The sequence below is a fragment of the Cyprinodon variegatus genome, unplaced genomic scaffold (genome assembly GCF_000732505.1).
Source record: "Cyprinodon variegatus isolate N-32 unplaced genomic scaffold, C_variegatus-1.0 Scaffold153, whole genome shotgun sequence".
Classification (NCBI taxonomy): domain Eukaryota; kingdom Metazoa; phylum Chordata; class Actinopteri; order Cyprinodontiformes; family Cyprinodontidae; genus Cyprinodon; species Cyprinodon variegatus.
This window is the reverse complement of record NW_015150606.1, coordinates 379,137-394,275: the sequence shown is the minus strand read 5'-3', so window position 1 is coordinate 394,275 and position 15,139 is coordinate 379,137. Positions and strand designations below refer to the sequence as shown.

Sequence of the window (15,139 nt, the reverse complement as noted above, 5' to 3'; positions counted from 1 at the left end):
TTTTTTTTTTTTTGTTCTCACTACCCTCTCTTTTTCTTTGAGGTGACCTGGTCAGGTGTTGCCACGTGCAACAATGAGCAGTGCTGACAAGGACCTGGTTTTCTAATCAGCCTCATAAGGAAAACCCACACTAACTGAGAGGGAAGGGAGATGTTTTGGGTTTTGTTTGGATTTGGAGTATTGTTTAGCTTCAGTTTGTTGAAGTTAATTGTACTTTTTTTCTTCTAGATGTTTAATTTAGCTGATTGCTTCTCAAACAGAAAATGTAAATGTTATCAAAGTTTCCAACCCTTTTGTTAGAGATAGTAAAGGCTGATGTTTCAGAAAGCTGGGTTGCTTAAATGTGGTGTGTCTTTTTTTCTTGGTGCTTCTGCTGTGATTGAAGAAAGTGGAACCCATGCCCCTCTGCTTTGAAATGTGAGAAGTTTTTTTTGCAAATATATCTAAAAAACAGAGCTCTACAATCTTTGGATCCAGTCTGATTTTATTCTTTTGGTGCGTTTTCCATGCTTCACTGGCCACAAGGTTTAAGTCCACAAGCTTTCTGCCTGTCTACAAACCTTACAGTTACTAAAGCTGAAAAAAGATTACACTAGATTACACTAATTCATATTTTTTACAATGCATATGTCCAATCTTTTTTTAAATAAGGTTTCTAATTATGTGAAAACAATATATGAGGAAGATCTTACATTTAAACTTTACTGATATATATGTGTGTGTAGTTCATTTACATTTCTCACCATTTTTAGCTGTAAAGGGACATACTTTTGAAATTGTTTCGAACCAAAACACAGTTCATTTGCATGTAACATACCATTGGAAAAACCTGAATAACCTCCCTGTCAGGCTCATACACCCAACTTCACCTCTCTTCTGCCAGAAGACACAACCTTGACTTAATTAGCTCAGAGGTTTCGCAGTCTTTGTACTGAGAAGGTGGAGTCCTCCATTGTACCTTATGCACTGGCTGTACACCTGGCTGATAAGGTCAAGCGGTTCTCTCACAGAACAGTGACTGGTGTTTTTGTCTACCTTCTACAACATGCAGAGTTTCGGCTGCTTGCTGGTCTATATCACATGTGTGTGTTAACCAGTGTTGCACCGATACCCATACCAGTATCGGACAGGGCCCCGATCCAGAAATAAAATGGTGGTATAGGTACCGGCGAGTATCGACAAATAAGGCACCGATACCATTTTGAGAGCTATTGTCACCCATTCCAGGTAGGCAATAAAAAGTTCTACTGGATTCACTTTGTATTAGTCTTTTTCCTGTTTCACAAAGGTAGGCAGCAGCTTGACAAAGCCATGATGGCAATTATTTTACATCCAAGTAGTATGCGGTTCTTCATATATATACACACACATCAATTTCAAACAGATGGTATCGGTATTGGCCAACACTAAACAGCCAGGTGTTGGGTATCGATATCGGGGCCAAAAAATGGCATGGGCACAACACAATACCAAAATGAGCTTTAAAAGGCAGCTGCTGCCATCTTTCATTTTAGGAAGTGTTTCAAGGGCAAGAATCCACTACAATCAGCATCAAGCACGATGGTGGGGTTTAATGATCTAGGTTTATTCTAATGCCACAGAATCTCTCTTTGAGCTTCATTGTACTTACATTCAGCTTTTGACTGACTTTTGGTCTCTTTTTCAAAAGGTTTTTTTGGTTTACTTTCGTCCAGACTTACTCCTGTTACTGGTTTATTACTTTATTTTTTTTTCCAATAAAAACAGAAAAGAATGGAATGCAAATTGAAAGCAACCAAACTTTCTACACCTATCCAGGCAATTTGAAGTTAAATTGCTTAATGTTTAAACAACACGGATGGCCAGCCTACTTATCTCATTCTAAGTCAGATTCAAATCAAATACCCAGCCATCATTCTCCAGGGTTGCTGATGTATTTTGTTGTGTCCCACTTAGGTGTTTGGTCATTTAACTCATAACTGTATTCTCTTCACTCATTCCAAAGAAATTACACATCATAATTCAAATTGCCAAAAACATAACAGACTTCAACAACCCAGAAGAACCACAGGAGGGTCTTTGATTTGCATTTGACTTGGAATGAGCTTGGAGGGATGGACCTCTGTGTTACTAAAAGGATCAGCATTCCAACTACAGCTGGCTTTAGTGTAAACTGACAGAATTGACAAAGACTCCTGGAAAAGAGTCGAAATGTCTTCAGAAAAACTCAGTGCACCTCCGTTTGCCACCGATTTAAATCTGTTTAGTAGTTTCCGTATCTGACCGAGAATTTACCCAGGTCTGTTTACTTTGTTCTGACTTCTGGCTTCATTTTGGGCTTTGTTTTATTATGAAAGTACAGCTGTCTGACAGCTAAAGCTGGTCCAGATCTGGGTCATTAACAGAACAGTGACAGCATCAAAGGGTGGCACTGGTCCAGTCAATGTTAGGACCTCAAATACCTCCACTGATAAAGTCAGATGGAATGATAACAAATGATGAAATACTGTGGATCCTAAAACAACCAGGCCGGTTCATGAAAAAACTTAACCCAGCTAAAGATAGATACTTTTATGCCCCAATGCAGCAGTTTATTGATTAGTCTGATTGTATTGGGGCGGAACTGAGGTCCAGGAAGAGAAAAATTGAAACCAGGAATTATTTTTCTTCTTAACAGGGTCCATACTGACCAAATCCAACACTGAATGAAAAAAACTCTAATTAACAGTCATTTATGATGATTGTCATGTGAAGTATTCTTGTTTCCTTGACAGTTTAACAAGAAAACCCAGATGTCTGTCTAAGATGGGCTTCAGCCCAGCTGTACGCTCTGCCGATTAACAACCGTTGGCGTTTTGAATGCAAACCTAGGCACAAATCTAAGGTGATTTGGTTTGAGAGGAATATATGTTTCTTGACCAGTTTCTGTGAGAGCAAAATAAAGGTCTGCTGTTGGCAGTGGCAGGAGAGAGAGCTGCTGCCGCCTTGTCGTTCCGGCAGACCATTGCGACGCTTCTCTGCAGCGCCGGAAGAGAAGGTCAGGTTTCTAAATGTCACGGGCGTGATTGTTCCAGACGGAATAATTGGAGAAAAGACGCTCCGATCCTCCACCAGCCTGCACTTCCCTTCCCCCCAATTCATCCCGTCAGAGCATCTGATGGAGGAGGGGAAGGATATGGAAATTACTACTACTACTACTTGTGTTGAGATTCTCCTCTAAAATCTGATTATCAACTAAAATGAAAGGGATCACAAAAGCTGTTCTATCCAAACTAGTCAATGAAACCTGAGTGATCTGCAGATAAAACATCTTTTTCTTTTTTTGACCCAAAACCTTTAAGTGTCTGCAAGAAAATCAAAGTTATATCAACAAAGAATGACTTCAGCAGAACAGAAATCGAGTTTTAATAAGGCCTCGTGAGAGTCCACAGATAAATCTGACAGAAAACCTGTTGAGTGACTTTAATATGGGAAATCTGACACAGCTGCCCTTTATTTGTTAGAATAAAACAAACATGGTGAGGAAAACGGAGCCTGTACTTACCATCGTAGTATACGATGGCCCCTACCAGCTTGTCCTTCTTCAGCATTGGGAAATGTTCCAAGGCTTTGGACTTGGTCAGGACGTAGCTACTCTTCAAGCAGTAGATCCCAGCCACCAAGTCATACATCTTTATTCCTGCCCAGTAGTAAGGCAACTGCCACCATCTGTAATTAAGACCGCATATACGTATGAAGACCAAAGGCGTGAAGAAGTGTTTTTTTTGTTTATTTTTGAGGGGTTTAGATTCTTACTTGTAAACAGGAAGCATTATGGGTAACGGTGCTGACAGGTGAGGGGCAATCTCCAGCAGATTTGCTCTCTCATGCAAAGCCTCTTTCACCATCATGTACTAAGACCACCGTAAATAACAGGCAAGGTGAGACGACGTTTGAAAAAGGAGCTGCAAATCCAGAGGGAAGGGGAACGGGAACTAACCTGTTCATAGTCCAGCTGCATGATGGCCTTCTGGAGGTAACGAACTCCACCGTGGATGAGCTTTGTACTCCGGCTGCTTGTCCCAGAAGAGAAATCGCTTCTTTCTACTAGAGCGGTTTTGAGGTCTGAGGAAGAAATGACACCAGGGTGTAAGAGAATACTTCGTCAAAAGCTGGATTTCATACATTTGAGCCAACCAGTAGAGGCAGTTGTGGGCTTACTGCGGGTGACGGCATCTAAGGCACATCCGGCGCCTGTGGCCCCCCCTCCTACAACCAGAACATCAAACTCTGGAGTGTCTCGCAGAGTTGCAAGCTGGGTCTCCCTAGAAGGAAGCTCGTCTGCGAAAGGGACCTTCAGCTCTGCCTCAGCTGCCACGTGAGCCAATCGAGCCTGGAAACAACATATGGAAGTTAATGAATACAACCATTGTGATGGCTTTCGTCTCTTAAACCGAATCTGTATTGCATAGACAGGGCAGATGAAGGTAAGAAGGCAGAGCAACACTTTGCCTGAGAAGCTCTGAAACATTATAAGCACGCTGTAGGTCCTTTATTCTGGCATCATAATTAGTCAGTGAACTAACATCTGATGTAGCACATATTTTGGTTGGGTTATATCTCTTTAGTCAGTGAGTTCTTAACTTTAACATTTTTTCTCCTTAGTGAGTGGGAAAAGTTTGTAAACCTTCAATTTTAGTATCAGAATGCGAGTCCTTACAGTGGATCTATTATTTGGCAGTGGATTTGACAGACTTGCAGTCTTTTAAGGTTGGATGCAAACTCCAGGTCCTCTTGGGTTGAAGACAATGAATTTACCCCACAATGCCATATGGGGATGATGCCATATTGGGGTGATGGCACATGGAGACAATGCCACGTGGGGACATTGGTTGTGGCTCAAACTAAATATGTTTTGGATGTCTGGATGACTAATAAAGATCAGGTTTAGGAAATTCTCATCCTCGCGGTGGATCGTCAACTGCAGAATGTTGGAGAGTTCCTTCTCATTCTTTCTCTCAAGGTTATCAAGAGCTTTCTCTATAGTTATGCTGCTATAGGCTTGGACTGCTGCAAGAAATGACCCATTTTCATTGTTCTGCTTCATTCTACCTTTATTCCCTCATTTTGCAGTATTTGTTAGCTGAACCTCTAACTTCATGTCCTTTCTGCTTTTTCTCTTCATGTTAGCTTCATCCGGTGCATTCCAGTTTGGCTGTGACTCCATTATTGAGGGAGATATAAGCTGTGCTACTACCTTTGTTTATAGATGTTGGAGTTTGACCTGTTTTTCAGTGTAGTCCTGTTTCTCTGTGACCAACTGTAAGTCCTCTCTTCATCCTCTGACACGGGATCTAGCTCGAAACTCGTCTGCCTGGCTGTGTGTTTCCTGGACGGGGCCACCTGTGGAGCTGGCGGTTACCTTTTGTATCTCTGCTTCTGTCTCCTTTAACCCCAGTCAGCCTCGGCAGATGGCCGCTCACACTTAGCCTGGTTCTGCTGGAGGTTTCTTCCTATTAAAAGGGAGTTTTCCTCTCCACTGTCGTTACAAGCATGCTTCGTGTGAGGGATTGCCTTTGAGTCAATGCAATCAGCTGGTTTTCCTTAGATAGAAAACTTTGAACCAATCTGACTGGATGATCTCAGTGAATTGACTCTGTAAAATGCCTTGAGAAGACATGTTTTGAAATGGCGGTATATAAATTAACTGAATTACACAGGACGTTTTACTCTTTTTCTTTACAATCCAAGTCGGGTTGTGGACTAACACATATTTAATTGTTCCAAAGTAAAAGCAAAAGTAAAAGCCCATACCATGATACCCCCACCACCACAGTGGATCACATGGACGCTTTTGAGTTAATATAAAGCAACAATCCAGAAAACGTCCATTGATTGTAATCTATTCCCCCAGTTAGACAACATAAACGAAAGGAAAATCCTGCCCATGTCATGATACCACCACCATCATGTTGCCAAGGTTGGACACACAGCTTTAATTTATATTCTTTGCTAGAAATCCTATTTTTGATTTTATCTTGTTTGCCTACAAAACGTGGAATAATTAGTCTTTCCTAAAGTAATGACGAGCTTCTACTGCCCACAGAACACCGGACCCTATCCTTATCCTTGTGGAACTGCTTATGGGGAAGTTTATTTGTCTGGTTAATGTTTGTCTTGTTTAGTGAACAACATGTAAGGACATGTATGGTGTGTTTGGGAAAACTGCACCAGGATTAACACCAATCAGAACTAACAGAGCTGACTTGTTAAACTCGTCCAGAACACTTTGTTTGATGATGGATAAAATCTTGACCCACATAGCTATAAACAAGACAGAGTCTAATTTGGGTCCTTTATGGAAACAATAAAGGTTCTATTTGGGTCACGAACTTTAGTATGAGCAGATACATACTGAAGTTTTCATCTGAATGTGAATCAACCAGCTTCTCCAAGTCTGCTAACTTAGCCAAAAAGTTGCAGAATCCTTGAGTATTGCTCACTAGTGATGGACAGAAGAAGTTGGAGATGGATGGTTGCATGTGGACGGGCTCAGACCTCATGGAGAAACATAAAAGTTCAGTGTAGAGACACAGACTCGGACAGTCAGTTAAGATGGATAAAAGTATCTTAGTCAGGGTGTTTCATGTATGCCTTTCTTTGAGGCTCATGGAGAATGTTTCATTAATGGATGGACGGACGGACGGACCAATGGATGGAGATCTGTCCGTCTAAGTCACTGTGCCTTTGGGCAGGACATCCTTCCTCTTCTTCCTGCTGCTGTTGGTAACAAGGCCTGTAGTGTAAGGAAGCTTTGGCTCCGCCAGTCTGTCCCAGGTTGAACAATGGAGCTGTGGCTACCCTAGAGCTCAGTACCATCAGTGTCTGAATGACTCAACATAGTGTGGAGAGCTTTGGAGACTTTGGTATTCTTAAAGTGCTTTATAAGTTGTTGGAGGTTCACATCCAACAGACTTATTCCTCTAAAAGCAAACACTCAGGTTTATAAGGTCAGAACAGATTATAGCTGACCGACTACAGCTGATTTCACCCTGCAATTATCAGCTTATACCAGGTATACAAATACAATAAATGAAACAATCTATAATAATAACAAGAAAAGATAAGGTGTACCTTAGGAATATGTGTTTCTGAGCAGCTATATTGGTTAAAAAGAAGCCTATCTGTGCTTATAATGATATTTAGTAAGCGAGTGAAAGTGCTGCCGAAGAAAAGCCCGACACATTTAGGGACACGTTAGTGGGAAAGAAAAGTTAGAAAAGTGCAGAGGGGTTACGTCGTGGCTGCTACACCATGCCGCTCACCAACGTTTGATTAGAAGGGTAATTAATTTAAAGGAATAATCACAGCTACAGTAGAAGAATTTCACCTCTAATGAAATATTTATTCAGCTTTCTACTCAGCAGCTTGCGCTAAATGATTGCATCAAGCTGCTTTGAGGCCACCGGCGCCATTTGCAAGTCAAATGGCGGCGGGCGTTTGTAATTTAGGTTTTGTCTATGATATAATCATTGTCTCTTTTTTTTCCACTGATGCTCGGTCACACAATGAAGCGCCGGTAATCAGGTTAAGTCAGAGGACGGCGGGGCGAAGCTAATAGCCAATCGGACCGCTTTGAAAACTTCCCTCAGCCACATGCCCCGACTGAAGGAGACAAGACGGACATTCAGCTCATCAGCAGTGCAATTGCAGGGATTAGAAGGCATGCATGATTACAAACTATTCATGAAAAAATAAATAAATAGAAATCATCGGATGTCATCAGGGGGGACTTCTTGCTTACCAATCCGGGCTTGTTGGAGAGGACGGCGATGGCAGAGTTGAGGACATTATCCCACCGGGACACAAAACACAAAGTTCAGGTTAGGTTGGAGGAGACCAATAAAGTCTGAAGTTATGTCTCACATCTAAAATAAGAGGAGCAAACAGCTGCTTGAAGTCTGGCCGTGGGGGTTATTTTTGTCCAAGAGTAGACGATGTGTGCGAGGATCATTAGACGACTTCTAAACATCGCAACTAGAACCTTCACACGACCTTTAATGCATATTTTAGTTTTTACTAATTAAATGACTGCATGAAAAAGGAAAATCTCCTTAAACTGGGAAGCATCTCTTCAGGTTTCACATCTTGTAGTAGTTTTCTTTTTGGATTTAGGTTACGGCTTTGACTAGGCCATTCTAATTCTTCCATAACGTTCAGACCGAATGTAATTAGAGGTGCATCTGGTCTAAGTGCGGTTTATAGCTGATATCGTGAGGTTTAATCTTCTGTCGAGGCATTTCACCCTCCAGGCGTTGTGTGCTGAAACGGCGGGAGATTGAAAACCAGAAGTTTAGAAAGTTGAATGCGTAGCTGATGTCTTGGAATGTGATTGGGGCGCCAACGCAGGTCAGCAGGTCATCAAATTGGGTCCGAAGGAGAGAAAAATAAGATCCTGAAGGAAAAATGGAATTCACTAAACTCTGAACGTCTCTGAATTATCTGGGAATCCTGAGAGATCAGAAGCACCCGAGGACTACGGAGTAAATTTGGTTCCATTATTGTTACAAGCAATAAACACATTTTGTGAATGGAAATTAAAGAAAAAAAAATCAATCAAGAAAGCAAACTATATATAAAAAAGTTATATATCAAAAATAAAGATTTTGAGAGTAACTTTCGCTGTTTTGAAACTTTATCGTTACGAATTTCTCTTTGAATTGTTTCAGAATTCTCCTCACATTTGGGGGTGGGTTTTCCTCAGAAGTGAGGAGTGAAGATGCATTTCTATTAGTCTTCATGAACGTTGGTAGGAACATCTTTTATAAGTCAAAAGCGAGTGTTTTTTTTTTTACTGGGCTTCAAATAAACAGAATGTGAAACACAATTTTAAAAGAATGCAATTCATAAAATATAAACAGAAAAGCAAAAATTTGAAAAAAATTTGAAAAACTAAAAAGTGAAAAGATAGATTCTTATCTCAAAACCTTTGTTTAAATAAGAAGTTCATTTATTTTATGGATTGGAATTTCTTTTTATATTTTTATATATATTATTCAAAATTCCATTTACAAAACTCATTGCAACAATATTGGAACAAAATTTACTCCATAAAACCTGTATCAGCAAGAAGTGAAGAGTCTTCTCTGTAAAACGCAATTTAAAAAGAAAGTCCTAAACTCAATCCGAAAAACAGAAATTACAAAAAATAATCTACATTTGTAACTACATTTTAAGAGTTTTTATAAGTTATATAAAAACAAAAGTATTTTCTTTTGAAAAAACAAAAACAGCAAAGTTACTCTCAAAACCCTTTTTAATAAGAAACTATTCAGTTTCAGTTCTGGATTACATTGTTTTCCAGTTTCTGTTTCCAAAGCCGGCTCTCTGCAACAATGATGGAAGTAAATTGACTCCGTAGTAATCCAACTGGGCCTTGGAAAGACGAAAATGACGCAGGAAACGACCCTTGTTTGCTAACAGCTCCGGGAGAAAACGTAGAATGGACTAAAGTCTAAAAGTCTCTCAGCTACGGGTGAATCCAGACCACCTTCTCCTGCAAAACAAAGCTAACCCTCTCGCTGTATTGCCTCCACCATTGATCAAGGAAAACAAACAGGGTGGCTCCTAAAAAGTCCACAAACATCCAGTTTTCTGTCTAAACACATTCAGTCTGAAGGAAACATCAGGTATTCATTGATTTAAATCAGGGATGACAAATACTAGACTTCGAGTGTCAACTCTGAAGTCTAAAATTTTTATATATATTCCCGGTCCAACACACTGGAATTCCCTCCTCTGTATGCAGCCCTGTTCTCCAGAGACCTGCTAAAGACATGGCTAGCAGAGATTAATCTGAGAGGATCAGGACAGGGACCCTAGTTTTTAGGTTTAAAGATTAAAATCCTGTCAGAAATACTCAGGAGTTTTAGATTCCAAATGCAATGAAACGTGAAAAAAGTTCCACTGATATAAAGACTACAGCAGTTTAAGCTTGTTGTTAACAAAACAACTGGACTCTGTTTACACAGCGCAAGTATTCCCTGTTATTAACATCAGCCTATTTAAAAACAAATAAAAAAAAGAAAGATTTGGGGAAATTACTAATAATTTCCACTTTGAAGAGCAGTAAGAATTTTAATGTTAGGGGTAAAACCTTTCCAGAACTCTTCTAACACTGAAAGAGAGGAGATTAATACTCAAATGAACTGGATCCAGTTAGTTGACCTTTACTTTGAAAGGCTCAACAGGGAGGGTTTACACCCTGAACCCGGAGTGTGCTCTGTACATCTGCAGAGGAAATTCCCAAAACAAAGCGACACACCTAGAACCAGAGAACATTCCATCATCCAGACTGGACTTGCCCTCCCAGCTTAGGGGCTCCTTTATAGAGGGAGAACATTCCTCCCTAAGGTGAGCTCACCTGGGTCCTCCTGTACTCCAAGAACTGTGACAGGCCGAAGCCCGCAGCCACCACCCCGCCTCCTACCACCGCCGTCCGTCTCAGGGCCTTCCTGAACGCCATGAGCCCTGTGGTGGAAGATGACAGGCGGGGAAAGAGTTAGACTTTTCATGTTTTTTTTTTTTCATAACGGCAAACCTCAGTGGACCTCTGGGACGCAGGATTGATCGGGGCGGGGGTAGGTTTGAGATGATTTGCATACTACTGTAGAGCGGCTGGGATGTATGTGTCCAGGGAACGCCACACATCAAGGCAGATTCTCATGCATCCTAATAAACGCAACCAAATGTCAGGGAGCAGTTTGGGCGAAACTCATCACTACTGTGCTTATCCACAGTGTGGCTATTTTTCATCTGACTTTTCACCAAGAAAAAAGAAAGTTACAATATGTTCCATATTTAAGGCCCAGTAAACTGATTATTAAGCAAAAGACCCATCTTCATACACCTTTATTATAACAGTTTAGGTATAGAAAATCAGATCAACCGATTCAGATTTTCAAGGCCGATACCGACCATTCCTCGATATTGGCTGCCGAATTTTGGGTGGAGCATGATGGGGCTTTTTCTTCCTCCATTTATGACAAAAATAAAACAATTATTAATAGCAAATCAAACAAAGGGGAGAGGTAATGCTTGCACCTTACATGATCTCATCATGGCTGTTAAAGGAACGAAAAAATCGAGAGCATATGCACTATCGGCTACCGATTCAAGAAGAACAACACGAATATCAGCCGAATATATCATCTGTATGTATCCGTCTATCTCTAATCTAAACTAACTCCCATTAGAAAATCACATGGCATTCCCCAAGGGTCCATCTTTGGTCCCCTCAAAATCTACATCCTCCCTCTATGCAGACGACACACAGCTGTACATTTAAATGTCACCAGGTGACTATGACCCCATTCCAGCATTCGGTAAATACATAAGAAAAGAATTTATGCATGAATATCATATTATAACGTAGCATTTATCTATTTAACAAACCAGAAAGCGCACTTTACTGTGCATAAGATACTGTATATATAAGTCAACTTAAATCTCTTTTTTTTACATCCACTGTATATATCTGGGTGCATTGTATGTACTTAATGCACCTTTTCCTCCTTTGGCCATCTTATGTTGTTTATAAGAGTCAATGTCACAAGTGAATTTTTCCATTGTAAGATCAATAAAGTTAAATTCTACTGTGTAAAACCAAAATCACCCACTAATTTTTCATTAAAGGGTCAATATAACTACTCATAATGTAACAATCGGTACATGAGCCCAGCTATGTAAACAAATAGGCGCCTCCCTGTGGAAAAGTACACCAGAGATGATCGTATTCCAGCTGATAACGGGCTATTAACCATCCCTCAGTGGTGAAGGGAGAATCTCCAGTTTCCGGAAACAACCATAAGTGCAGTTTCATCCTCTGGGATGCTTGGTAAAACTGGATGGCATCCAAGAAAAACACCTTTCTACTTCATATCTTACGAAAAGCGTTCAACATCACCGTCTTCAATCCCCATGTTTTATTTAAATAAAACTATAAAACACAGTAGAGGTAAATTACAACAGTAGTGTTTCACCAAGCTATGCGCATCAAATGGTGATGCACAGCAGCAGCAGTGGCAGCATCATGCTATGGGGATCTTTTTTCATCAGAGGAAGGGAATTGAAGTGTGTAGTTGGGAAGAAAAATGTAGCTATAAATAGGTTGTGTTTGCTCTAATTATTAGTCAGCAGAGGAGGGGGAGTCCCTGTTTTTTACAGTTATTTAAGGTAAAACGAACTTCATGTAGTTTTCACCACATTTAGAGGGAGAACCAGTGTTTTTAAAAGTTGTTAAGGAGCTACATGTGTGTTATTGACTCTAACTGGTTCATTATAGTTTCAGCAAACAATCGGCATTGTTTCTAATGGCCACACATGAGGAAGTTGTTAAACTATAACCTCGTTGCAGAGGATTACGCCATGAACCCAGGCTAGGTTATATTTCAAGGGGAACCAACTATAATTCTTCATATTATGGCTATCATACATTTAAAAAACAATCAATAGATCGGAGGAATACACCGTTAAAATACCAGATCAAGTCACAAAGCTCCGTAGCTCTGAAAAAAAAAAAAACAAGATATATATATATATATATATAAATAGAGAGAGAGAGAGAGAAAGAAAAAAAAAAAAAACAAGATAGGAGGCATAGCTCCAATTTTCTGTCTACGATCCAAAATGTCTCATCATAAAACTCCGGGGAAACCCAACAGATAGGGCACACTTACAGGATTTCTTGTGTTCTGGCTGAAAATTGACTCCCTCGGGGTGATGCAAAAGACGACAGGACACCAAACTGTCGCCTGGACTGTCAGGCTCCAACCCAGGAAGCTCCGCTCTACGTGCCTCCAGCGACGTCCCGTTACAACCAATCAACGCGCAGCGCTTGCAGGAGCCCTCCAATGAGATTAACCGGGAGGCGGGACCACGCTGGTGACGTAAGGAGAGGGAAAGAATGCGTAACTCGGATCTTCCTATTGGATAATGAGGAAGAGATGAGACGAGGCGCCAGCTGTCGCTTTCTCTGATTTTCACTGCAGGAAGTGGGAGGGGGCTAGGAACCCACCATCCAACTACTTGAAATGTTTTTTTTTAGTGGTTTGAGAACTTGTAAATGTTGTCAAATCTCTTTATTTGGTGGCCAAATATGTAACCGTTACTTTTAGCAAACAGGGGCGGAGCTAGATGGGGGGCTATGGTCACCCCTGGCCACCCTTAACCAATCATTCATCAGGAAGTGACGTGGCTCAGTCCACTTCCTATAAGTGTAGGGGCCTGGAGAGGCATTTTGGGTTTGGGGCCTATGTTTTTTACCAGAGCAAGAGAGGTAGGACAAACGAAGAGTATGAACTCAATTGTTGGCTGAAATAGAAAATAAAGCATCCAAAACCATCATCAAGACTGGACATTGAAACTTCTTTTTGCCTGCATATAGAAACTTAATTGGAACTTTACTTGTATGTTTGGCTTGGCAAACAATAACCTCTACACCTAATATTTAAAATAATATGAAAACAAAAAGATTTATCTAATTTAACCATTGTAGTACTTTATCACTTATTTATAACTTACTTACTAATGACTTAATTCTCCATTTTGTCATTGCGAGTTGATTTTTTTCAGGCAAGGATTAAAGTCCATCTGTTTTTCTATCTATTTGTCCATCCCTCCATACCCAGAGGCGTAACCAGAACATTTTTATAAGGGGGGCCAGGTAATAACCAATGTGCACTGAGCGGGGGCCAAAATCGGATAGGTACCAGAACCTCAGGGTCAATCTACCCTGGTTCAACAGGAAAATTACCCAGCAAAAGATCAATGTTTTCTAAATAAAGACAAACTATACTTTCCTACAGCCTTTGCTAACAAATAGACACATATATTTAAACATCCGTAATTTCTACAGTAAATAAAAGGTATAGTGAATAAAACTCTTTAAATTTTTTGTTCTGGGGCGTAAATCTTTTCCATTGTTATTACTTACCTACTTGTATCAATACACATTCTGCATAAAATTGACATTTACAAGCACTAATATCTACATAAATTGATTATTTGATCAGTTTTTATTTTATTAAAATTGTTGTTTATCTATAATTTCACTGAATACTTTTCTCTTTACCCCATATAACACAACATCTAGTTCTGAAAAGAGCATTAATTATCATCTTTGACGTTAGTATATTGTGTATAATTAACAACAAATAATTTAAATGTTTTGAATATTCCACTTGTTTTAGAGGGGGAAAATGGTAGGGGTGGCCAATGAATGGCTGAGTGTGGCCATGGCCACCCATGGCCCCCCTTCTAGCTCCGCCCCTGATTAAGGTATGGACCATATCTTAATCATTCTAGTCAGATACTTTAGATCAGAGCAAGATATTCAAGACAAGGAACCTTATAAACATGAAACAAGAGCTGCAATAAAACCAAATTTATATGTTACAAATATGGCGGGTGGTTAGTGCCACAATGGACTAAATGAATAACTTCTGAAATCATAATATATGTGCGATTGAATAAATGGCTATGGAAATATTTACAACTTTTTTCAGTGAAAATGTTGACTTTAGACTAAAAGAAAACAAGGGAGAAGGTGTCTTTTGTTTGAGCTGTATAAAGCAGCCAATCAGATATCAGGGTTTCTATGGTAGCAGCTCTAGTCCTTGTCATTCATGGATGTCTGACAGATTAGTTTCTTAAGATAAAATCAATATCTTTATTGATTTAATTTAGGCCCATATTATTTATTATATTATGTATTAAATATATTTTGTCTTTACTTAATAAATTACATCTTTAAATAATTATTTCATAAGTTCTTTATTTATTGTGTTTTGGCGCTTGTCACAGAGTAACACTGTCTCTGTGTTACTCTAAAAAAAATAATAATAATGCAGAGCTTTATTGATAAAGCATAAAATTTGAATGTTGTTGTAAATGTTATTAAATGACATGGAAACCAAACCTAAACTATTTACAATTTAAAATTGACAGTTTTGTTTTCAGCTACCAGGTCTTTTTTTTTTTTTTTTTACTTATTTCTCTAGAATTTTTTTTTTTTTTTTTTACTTATTTCTCTAGAAGTTTGTGCTTCAAACTATGAGGAAAATATGTGAACCTTCATTTGCTGTCCAACCACACTTAATAAGATGAGGGAATGAAAATGAAG

At 39.6% G+C, this 15,139-nt stretch overlaps 1 protein-coding gene across 1 annotated transcript in view; it reads right to left on the bottom strand.

Annotated features, from left to right (window-relative positions):
- Nucleotides 1-12,823, bottom strand: part of LOC107086450 (glycerol-3-phosphate dehydrogenase, mitochondrial-like) — a 22,362-nt gene extending 9,539 nt beyond the window's left edge. The window contains exons 1-7 of the mRNA XM_015377394.1: nt 12,696-12,823; nt 10,382-10,488; nt 7,763-7,771; nt 4,180-4,351; nt 3,959-4,083; nt 3,775-3,872; nt 3,524-3,687 (exon numbers count right to left, since the gene is read on the bottom strand). Coding sequence (XP_015232880.1) covers nt 3,524-3,687; nt 3,775-3,872; nt 3,959-4,083; nt 4,180-4,351; nt 7,763-7,771; nt 10,382-10,483 — 670 coding nt within the window. The 5' untranslated portion in view covers nt 10,484-10,488; nt 12,696-12,823. The remainder of the gene's footprint in view (nt 1-3,523; nt 3,688-3,774; nt 3,873-3,958; nt 4,084-4,179; nt 4,352-7,762; nt 7,772-10,381; nt 10,489-12,695) is intronic.
- Nucleotides 12,824-15,139: the final 2,316 nt, after the last annotated feature.